At 41.5% G+C, this 10,397-nt stretch overlaps 1 protein-coding gene across 4 annotated transcripts in view; it reads right to left on the reverse strand.

Moving 5' to 3' along the window:
- Positions 1-6,837, reverse strand: part of LOC133657331 (signal-induced proliferation-associated 1-like protein 2) — a 114,258-nt gene extending 107,421 nt beyond the window's left edge. For all 4 annotated transcript variants that reach the window (XM_062058531.1, XM_062058529.1, XM_062058530.1 and 1 more), the window contains exons 1-2: positions 4,998-6,837; positions 1,508-1,641 (exon numbers count right to left, since the gene is read on the reverse strand). In XM_062058531.1, the coding sequence (XP_061914515.1) occupies positions 1,508-1,641; positions 4,998-6,495 (1,632 nt within the window). In that variant the 5' untranslated portion in view covers positions 6,496-6,837. The remainder of the gene's footprint in view (positions 1-1,507; positions 1,642-4,997) is intronic.
- Positions 6,838-10,397: the final 3,560 nt, after the last annotated feature.

Genomic DNA, 10,397 nt, shown 5'->3' on the forward strand with positions numbered 1-10,397 from the left:
GTAATGGTTGCAGCTTTAAAGCGCGCTACCCATAACGATGTGTTGTTTTTTGGAACATTACTGACACATTTACACTTATGAATCCCACTGCTATCTGCACGGCCTGTGGACTTGGATGTCAGCAGGCAATGGTTGCCTGAGAGCGAGAAAGACATGCTGAAAAGCAGATTACTTAACAGCAAGTGAGAATAGGACACAGTCCAAGAGAGCTGGGGCCTAATGATAGCAGACCATGCAAATTGACGCTCCAGTGGTTCGGGAGTTAAAACATCGTCTGCGTGCAGGGTTAGCATGACCCAGATACATTGTTTTATCGTGGGAGTGCCGCCTTAACCCAAGACTGGTGCTGGATATCGGTGACATTTCTTTGCCTGACACATCTGTTGCACTTGAATTATTCATTGGCTGGGACCACCGAGCATCTATCAGTGAGAGGTTCCTGTACCACCAGAGACCATCGGGCCGTGCATCCCAGTTTGTGGATTAATAATGTTGTGGACACGTGGGTGAGGGAGAGCGAGCGAAGCCAATAACAATGAGACGGAGTGTTTGCTCGTGCAAGACTGACCAACCGAGCTACAACTGGCACAGAACCAACCTTTGGACACGTTTGGGTAGCTGATGCAGATTTGGGAAGCGGAGCACTGAAGCGTTTCTGCACACTTACGGCCTTTTCACAGAGGAAGCCGTAATCACTCACCAAGTTGGGCAAGGCAGGCGGGATGTTTGGCACGACAGCATTGAGGCTCAGTTCAAAGAGACTTGCTGTTTGTTATCATGAACCAACAATACAATTCTCGACCTCAACAAAAGAAGATAATTCAAAAGAAGATAATTCTTCTTTTGTTGAAGTAACAAGGAGGAACATTTAATTTGGGCAGATGCATGCTACATAAATGTTTATAACATCAGTAATATATGCAGGGATCTGATTGGTGGATATTTATGACTCAAACATTATCCCCATTTTCTTTTCTTTTAAAGTTGTGGAGAGAGAATAAACTACTACGTACATCCCTAAAATGTATCCCACAGAGAATTTTCTAGTTGTTTACGATACAGTACAGTACAAAGTATTTAACACAACAATCTAACAAAACAATTCTAATATAAAGGACAGGTCACATAAAACTGTTAGCAACATTTAACAATCACTTAATCTTATGTTACAAGCAAAAGCGTAAAAGGGTTATTTTAGTATAAAATAAATATGATTTATTCCATTCTGAAGGGAATCAATGTAGATGTGTTTTGATAAGACTTGGTTCTAGGCTCTATGAACCACCTTCTGGGCAGTGGCAGCTTTTTTAATCTTCAAACACCCGTGTATTGCCAAAAATGACCTTGGTGACATGAACATGTCATTCTGAATGCAACGTGAGAAATAGCCTTTAAAAGCATGTTCTCATGAGAGATCAATAGAGAGCGGCACTAAGCAAGCAGGTGTCTCCACCATGGATCTGTGGAAGTTCAGGTCCAATTTTATGACACTCGGCATTAAGTTTACCTGACTGGTCCTGAAGGTGATTCGATAGTTGTACTGCATTCCCTCTTTCTCCTTTCCGTCATCCAGCCTTTCCCTGCGGACGCTGACCGCCACAGGTCCCAGATTTTCGTCTACACCAAAATAGTTTTGATGCTCTGGAAATGCATCATAAAAAGAGAATGAATAGGTTCTTAGTTGACATTTATATCAGACCTTCTAGATACTGATTATCTGACAGAATAAGCTTTTTCTTTGGCAAAACATATTTATATGTAATGAATGGTCTGAAAAGGTTTTGGGTTTTAAAATAAAGGCAAACTGACGATTGAAATGACACACAAAAGGTCCAACAGAGATTTGAAATCAATTTCCTTATGATTAGAACACAGGCGATCCTGGTCAATAAAAATGATAGATACAGCTTTGTGAATTCTTATTGAGTCATTGCAACTGCATTTTTATTTTGGATATAGATTGATTTTTTTATTTAGAAATTGTAGCTCAGTGATACAAAAATGGAAACTAATCCTTCTGGTTTTAAATTAAAAAACCATGGCAGAGGAACGTCTGGGATTTGTTCTATTCTTTGGCTCATAGTAAGATTTCTGCAGGTTTAAATGTTGCGTCCATGCCGTGTATAGCATGCAGCTTAAATGCACAGCTCCTTGTCATTGAGGCAAAGCACATATCAGCATGAATAATAAATCAACTGTATCAAGGTAATGCAGTGTTATCCTTGTGTGGAATGCATGGCTTGTCGGGGACAGTGGACTGAGGGGAAATGCTCTGTGAGGCATGAGGTCAAACGCTGGTAGGACGCCAAGAGGCAACTGAATACTGACGGTGTCGACTGCAGCGGAAAGTTTTTTGTCAACACATTCTCTGTAACGTCTCACTTGGTGTTGACAATATGCCAAAGGTTGCCAAATAGATGACTTGGGTTGTCATTTCAAATAACACCTCATGTTTGTCATCCTGCCAAGCAACGATGCAGAGCAACTTCAAGCCTCTAAAGTCTAACATCAAATATGTTATTTCTATAAAATACAGTTCAGACACATATATGTATATGACTAACAATGCATTAGCCTCTTTTGTCCAGTGCCTCCTGTGTATAATATATGACCATGACATATATATATATATATATATATATATATATATATATATATATATATAAGAGTTTCTAGCCTTTGGCTGTGGATGAAACACTGTCCGCTTGGGCAGCCTTAGGGAGCAACACCCCTGCAAAGATGTTCAAATGGCTTAAGGCTATCAGTGAGATCAATGTTCAGGCCAAGCTGATAAAAGCTTCTTCTAAAGTGGTGATGCGTGGTTTATGCTTGTGTGAGTGTGCATCTTTGTTTGAGCATGGGTGTGTATGTGCGTGAGGTGATGACAGACTTGTCTCTTTGATAAAACACCTCATGAAAAGGGCAAGGGCTACATTCACTAACTGTGAAAAATATATTTTATTGTTAAAAAAAAGGACTGCAGCACATGGTACTTCAGTTATCCCAGCTTTATCTGTGATGTGGAGATGTTAAATACACATCTTGGGGAAATGGAGAGAGTTTTGATTGATTGAGACTTTTATTAGTAGGTTGCACAGTGAAGTACATATTCCGTACAATTGACCACTAAATGGTAACACCCGAATAAGTTTTTCAACTTGTTAAAGTCGGGGTCCACTTAAATTGATTCATGATACAGATATACACTATCAGATATATACTATCATCATAATACAGTCATCACACAAGATAATCACATTGAATTATTTACATTATTTACAATCAGGGGTGTGGGAGGGTGGGGGGGTAGGATATGGACAGCAAGTAGTGGACATAGAGAGAGAGAGAGAGAGAGAGAGAGAGAGAGAGAGAGAGAGAGAGAGAGAGAGAGAGAGAGAGAGAGAGAGAGAGAGATCAGAAGGCATAAGAAAAAGTATCTGCATTTGATTGTTTACATTTGTTTATTAGCAATCCGGGGAGGGTGTTAGTTTAGGGTTGTAGCTGCCTGGAGGTGAACTTTTATTGCGGTTTTAAAGGAGGATAGAGATGCCCTTTCTTTTATACCTGTTGGGAGCGCATTCCACATTGATGTGGCATAGAAAGAGAATGAGTTAAGACCTTTGTTGGTTCGGAATCTGGGTTTAACGTTGTTAGTGGAGCTCCCCCTGGTGTTGTGGTTATGGCGGTCATTTACGTTAGACGGCATTAACAGTCAGTGATTATCAGGAAGTTCAATGGTACATCTAAACATACCGTAATAGTCTTATTAACCTTGCCAGGAGGAGCTGGAGTTACAAAATGACACACTCGGCATGTTTTTGAGGACATTCAGGCATCCCAAAGTGTTAAAGGTGAAGCAGCTGTTTTCTGTGGGGCTTGAGGTTGGGAAATTCAATCTGCTGAGAGCAGCCAATCCCAAGACAGTGGGAAAACAGATATGTATAAGTATGTGATGGGTTGGGCTGGCATGTTATTTGCAGTAACACTCACAGGTGTTTTAATGTTAAGATCCGGGACCTTGACGTGTTTTTGCTGACCCCATAGTTTCGTAAAAGGGGTCCTTACACCCCACTGGCCCTCATGGTGAACAGCTGAAACACACCCTCTCATTCACCTCTTCCTTCACCAATCACAGCTTCTCAGCAGGGTTGAGAGCAATATCACTGGGAGGATATGGCCGCTCCTCTCCCAAGGAAGAGAAACATACGCGCTAGAACCCAAGACAAGCCAGCTATTGTTCTGGTTCTTACATCATCTGGGCCTGAAAAAATAACTGGACAGTCAGGACATCTAATGTGATGATATAAAGCAGCTTTGTTTTGAAACTTGCTTCCCTACCATTCTGGCTTTTTCTCATGAAAATAAGATTCCACTGAGTTGTTTATTTTCACTGAAACATAACCGTGGCAATGATGATCACTTTTAAAAGCATTTGTTGAACATAAACATCTCACAATGTTACAAGGGTGGGAGAAGAAACAAAACAAATGTTTCGCTAATATATATTTAGAATATTGTCACCATTTTACAATACTGTCAGCCAGCACTCCTGTATTTGACTCCTATCAAAAACTACAGCAACGTTGCTCCACTGGTCAGTAGAGTTGGTCTATACTTGATCAAAATGTATAGATCGTGGTTGACAGTATGACTTACCCAACCCATGTTTCATAGGTTAATACACTGGTAAACTGAACACAATGGGGCGGTATAGCTCGGTTGGTAGAGCGGCCGTGCCAGCAACTTGAGGGTTGCAGGTTCGATCCCCGCTTCCGCCATCCTAGTCACTGCCGTCGTGTCCTTGGGCAAGACACTTTACCCACCTGCTCCCAGTGCCACCCACACTGGTTTAAATGTAACTTACATATTGGGTTTCACAATGTAAAGCGCTTTGAGTCACTTGAGAAAAAGCGCTATATAAATGTAATTCACTTCACTTCAATGACATGATGGGTGAAAGAAACTCGTATACAAAACAATGTTATAATTGTTCTTACCCTTCCCATAGAAGAACTTGTGGTAGTGGTATGCACCGAGGTCAATATGCTCGATGATGTAACGTTTGACCTTCTCCCTGTGGATGGGCTGGTTTTCTCGAGGCACCTCCAGTACAGAGACTCCTGCATTTGTGCAGTGGGAACTCAGAGACGATTCAAAGGAGCAGCTCTCTGACACACCACTGTAGTTGGCATTGTTGGCTCTGGAAAGCGAGATCTTTCTCTCGCCCTCACCGCCAACTTCGTTGCGAAAGTGTGGGCATCCCAACACCAGGCTATTGCTCTTTCCGTCTCCGTCATCAGCATCCAAGTTCTCTTTTGGGTTCAAGTCCTCCCTGCTGCCTAGTGGTGACTCAAAGAAGGCAGAATTGCCACTACTGTATGAGATTGCTCCACAATCGAGTCCTAATCCTGGAAAAGCACCAGCTCCACTACCAGACACTCCCCCAAGTCCAGCTGAAGCTGCTGAAGCCCCAGTAGTTGTGTTCTTTCTCTGGCTTAGGGTAGCTCTGCTTGCTACAGCTTCACTGATGTTGAAAAGAACACTTTGAACATCATAATGAGCAAAGCATTTTTGAAAACTGAGCGGTCGGCGGTCATCTTCCAAAGAAAGTCTCAAAGCATCACTTTCGCTCTTAATTGTCCGTAATTTCCTGAATAATGAAGTTTCAGATGACTCTGACTTGAGACGCCTCATGAAAGATTTGTCACGATCCCTGCTGTAAAGAAGAGCGCTGTCTAAATAGTCATAGCCTGGAATGGTGACAATCTCCCCCCTGGAAATCTGGGCTGCTGTTTGTAAGCTTGGAGAGAGGGAGGCATCACACCGCAACAACTCAGGAAAACCCAGGGGTGGTACACTGCGGTGGTCCAAGGTATCCACTCTATAGCCCTTGAGCATTGTAAAAAAGCCATCTTCACCCAGGCCCTGGCGGTCAATAGAGGATGTACTTCCATATTCACGATGTAAAGAGGCTCCAGTGTTAGGATTAACGGCAGTCTGGTCTACTACGTCTTCAGAGTCAATGTCGCTGATGGTGACATCACTATTGCTGCGCTGACGAATAGGATGAAGACCTTTCAAGGGTGAGTGGCTGAGGATGTCATTCAGTGTATACTTTGCATCTGAGTAGTCTACCTCCAAACAGACTTGTTCACTTTCCTCAAGTATTTCCACAGTATTGTCCTGTTGACCGTTCTGAAATATTGGTATCACACTCTGATAGTTTGGTGATGGCCGTCCATCCCAGCCGTCTTTTCTTGGTGGCCATTCTGTCACCCTGGCCCTGACGCCCATTTTAGGCATTGCTGGGGTACCATTTGTTTTGCCTGGAACTTCAAGTTTGCTCTGCATGTTGGAGCCTGGTGGTCCCATGTTACCATTTAGGGCCTTGAGTTTCCTGCTAAATAACTCTTCTGACTGCATGGATCCGGCGTATTCTTCTGGGCCTCCCACAAGTTTTGACTTATTATCAATAACCGGGCTCAAAATACTCATATCTTGAGAGCAGTTTCCTTGAAGAGCATAATTTTATGGCCCTTCATTATTTCACTGCTTCTTGACTTAGCAGCCGTTGTCATAATTTACAAAAGGCCACTGGCAACAATTGACACACAGCATTTGGATGTCAAGGACAAGTGTCTGCGGAGTGCTGCAATACTGCAGAGTTGAATCTTTCCTCACAGCGTGCCGCCAACATCGAACGACAGCTGGAAGAGCTGGACCTATGGCACAGGGACAGAAACACAGAGAATAATATTAACACAGAGCAAGTGCTAACTGGAACATCTTTATGTAAGACGTGGAAAAAAGCAGATTTTGTTGTTATGTTAAACCAGTGTTTGCATTCTCTGATAAAGGACAGAATAGAGAGTTGCATTTGTTTTGGACCTATATCTACTGTAAAACAAAACAAAAACAAATGTAGCTCATTGGAGTATTTTACAATAATTGGTCCAATTATGGTCTGATAACTCAAAGGATGTATAACATATTGGCCAATGCCTAACAGATGGTGTTGAAGCAAATTACAGTAACAGAAGGCAGATGTTCAGAAGGCATTTACATACACAACTATCTGACACAACTGCCTGTAGGATCAAACCTGCAAATGATGCAGCAGGGATGTTTTTGCTTATTTAACTCTACTCTTTATGTTAGTTTGTTGCTACAAAGAAAATGAACAAGGCCCTGATGAGATCAAGTGGTGAAGACAAACATGATTAACAGAAAGATATTATGAGTCAAAATTCCTGCCGCCCCTCTGTTAGCATACATTCACAAAGGAAGTTTATCTTATCCCTTTCCTCTCAGCTGAAGTAAAAGAATAATAAACAAAAGGAACACTTGTATTCAATAGTCTTATGTAAACCGTGCAATGTGCCTCTCTCTGTTAATAATACTCAAAATGATGCACTGATAATCTAACCATCTTATTGCTGCATGTCAAAAACATACATTTTGTTTAGAGGTTATCCCAGCTAAAAAAAAAAGCGAAATGGCAGTCAATCTCAGGGTGATTGTGGATAAGGATTTCTGTGGGAATCGATTCAAAACCAGCTGTGTAAAAGTCAGCTCTGTGAATATGTGTGGCCCAGCAGCACATAACAGCTTGCACAACTGTATGTAGGTAAGTGCTGTATAAATGTATCCATTTGAAAGAAAAAGCTCCTTTCATAAACTAGTTGTACAATCTCATTTAAAAGGGATATGGTAAATAGGTTATATTTGTAATAGCGTTTTTCTACCTTAAGGTACTCAAAGCGCTTTGACACTATTTCCACATTCACCCATTCACACACACATTCACACACTGATGGCGGGAGCTGCCATGCAAGGCCCTAACCAAGGGTGAAGTGTCTTGCTCAAGCACACAACGGACGTGACGAAGTTGGTACCAGGAACCCTCAGGTTGCTGGCAAGGCCACTCTCCCAACCGGGCCACGCCGCCCCCTTTGTTCCATTTAATTTAGATGGGCAACAAAAGAGTTCCACATGAATGCAAACACATGTTTTTGTAAATTCTGTGGCCTCAGTATAGGATGTTTTGGAGCATATTAATCTCACTACAAAAATGAAAAGATCTGCAGGATTCTTACACCACAAAGAATACGAGCCTTTCAGCATTGACTTAAGTTATGTTTTTGTGTTCTTTTAGGCAAGAGTGGTTTATTTCTCTCAGTACTACAATCACTTAAACCTTATACTGTCATGACTTGATTCTTGGGGTTTGCTTCTCCGGAAGGCAAAGGAAAATTGGCGCGTGCAAGGCGTGAATTTAAATATATGATTTATTTTTTAACACTAATAAACTACAAAAAAAAAGGAAGCAAACAAATGGCGCGCACAAAGGCGGAAATACAAACTTGACTAAGAAACAAAAGACATGCACGTGGGCACAAAAACTATGAACAAAGAAACAAAAACTCTAACTGTGGTCTTAATAAACAAAACTTACTTGGTATGAGAAAAAACATGAAAAAGAGCAGCATGGATCATCAGAGTGGCAGGAGTGTGAATGTGTGATGTCGCCAGGCCGACTGCCTGGCAACAATGGCCTTAAATACTAGTGACATGATTAGTGAAAACGTGAGACAGGTGCGTGACATGAGGATGTGAACCAGGTGAAACTAATGGTTACTATGGTGACAAAGCAAGGGAGTGAAGACAAGAACTGAAAAGTGTCCAAAAACCAAGCAAAACAAAAACATGATCAACACAGACATGACATATACATCACAGAGAAAATGGGGAAACTGCCTCTCGTTTCATGCAAATGTAATTGGTCATGGAATGGCTGCTGTATTCGAATGCCATTGTGGAAGATGATGACAGGCTGCGCCTGGGCCCTTTGGCTTTGCTTCAGATCTAACCAAAGGCCATAAACATTCAGTCTACTTCCAGACAACTGTTTATATTTCTCACTCATTTACTATTAACATGAGGACAAACGATTTTGCAATGAAAATATGGGTCAGATCCAGGGCCTGTCTCCACACAACCATTTTCAGTGGAAAATATATGTACCGTGTTAGCCATGTATCCCCACGCAAACTGCTTTTTTAAAGGTCTGAAATGAAAGTTTTTGAAAACTGGCTCCAGAGTGGGAAGGCCTGAAATGGCATTGTCCTTTCCATTGGGCAAAGGACGCCGCCACAGTATTCGAGAGTGATGACGTCGCCGCTTTCTACCCGCCCTGTCGCCGCCCCGACAGGGAGAAGAAGGCACGCTCAACAGCTATCAACAACAAAGCTGTGATTGGGATGTACAGTTGTCACTACTATTAGCACTATGGCAACAAAACCTCGTCATCATCTATCAACTAGACATGCAGTACAGACACATACACAATAATAATACAACAATGATGTCAAACTTGGGCCGTCAAAAGAAAGAGTGCTTGTTTGTCTGCTTTATTACTGTACACTACTGCTTGAACATAATTTTTTGTTTTGTTTTGATGTGTGACCGGAGAATAGAACTTTATTGCGCGTGTGCTGCTTCTTCTTCTATAGTGTGGTGGTTCGGGTGGCTTGTTTGCTTACAGCGCCACCTATGGCGCCGCACTGTATTACAAACCCCAAAACCAGTGAAGATGGCACGTTGTGTAATTCGTAAATAAAAACAGAATACAATGATTTGCAAAGCCTTTTCAACTTATATTCATTTGAATAGACTGGTGAAATCCCTACATTTCTTGCAACAGTTTGTTGAGAAATTTTGTTCTTAAACTGTTCGACAATTTGCTCACACATTTGTTCACAAAGTGGGGACCCTCGCCCCATCCTTGTTTGTGAATGACTGAGCATTTCATGGAAGTTGCTTTTATACCCAATCATGGCACCCACCTGTTCCCAATTAGCCTGTTCACCTATGGGCTGTTCCAAATAATTGTTTGATGAGCATTCCTCAACTTTCTCAGTCTTTTTTGCCACTTTTGCCAGCTTTTTTGAAACATGTTGCAGGCATCAAATTCCAAATGAGCTAATATTTGCCAAAAATAACAAAGTTCTCCAGTTCAAATGTTAAGTATCTTGTCTTTGCAGTGTATTCAATTGAATATAGTTTGAAAAGGATTTGGAAATCATTGTATTTTGTTTTTATTTACGATTTACACAACGTGCCAACTTCACTGGTTTTGGGTTTTGCACATCATTCTCACCCCGGAAACGTTACATTTGGATGTGATTCACAATTGATAGGACACTGTGGGGCCGCTTTTTTTTTTAACCAAAAACACAAACGTTGCTGTGGGAACATGCCCCCAAAACCTAAACATTCAAGCATGCCTGGTCCAAATTTTGTCATGCTCTCATGTTTAATGACAATAAAGCGTTCTGTTCTATATGAGCTCTGCTTTAAAAATATCTATTGATGATTGTCTTTAGATCTTTTGCAAA

The sequence above is a fragment of the Entelurus aequoreus genome, linkage group LG09, assembly GCF_033978785.1.
Source record: "Entelurus aequoreus isolate RoL-2023_Sb linkage group LG09, RoL_Eaeq_v1.1, whole genome shotgun sequence".
Classification (NCBI taxonomy): domain Eukaryota; kingdom Metazoa; phylum Chordata; class Actinopteri; order Syngnathiformes; family Syngnathidae; genus Entelurus; species Entelurus aequoreus.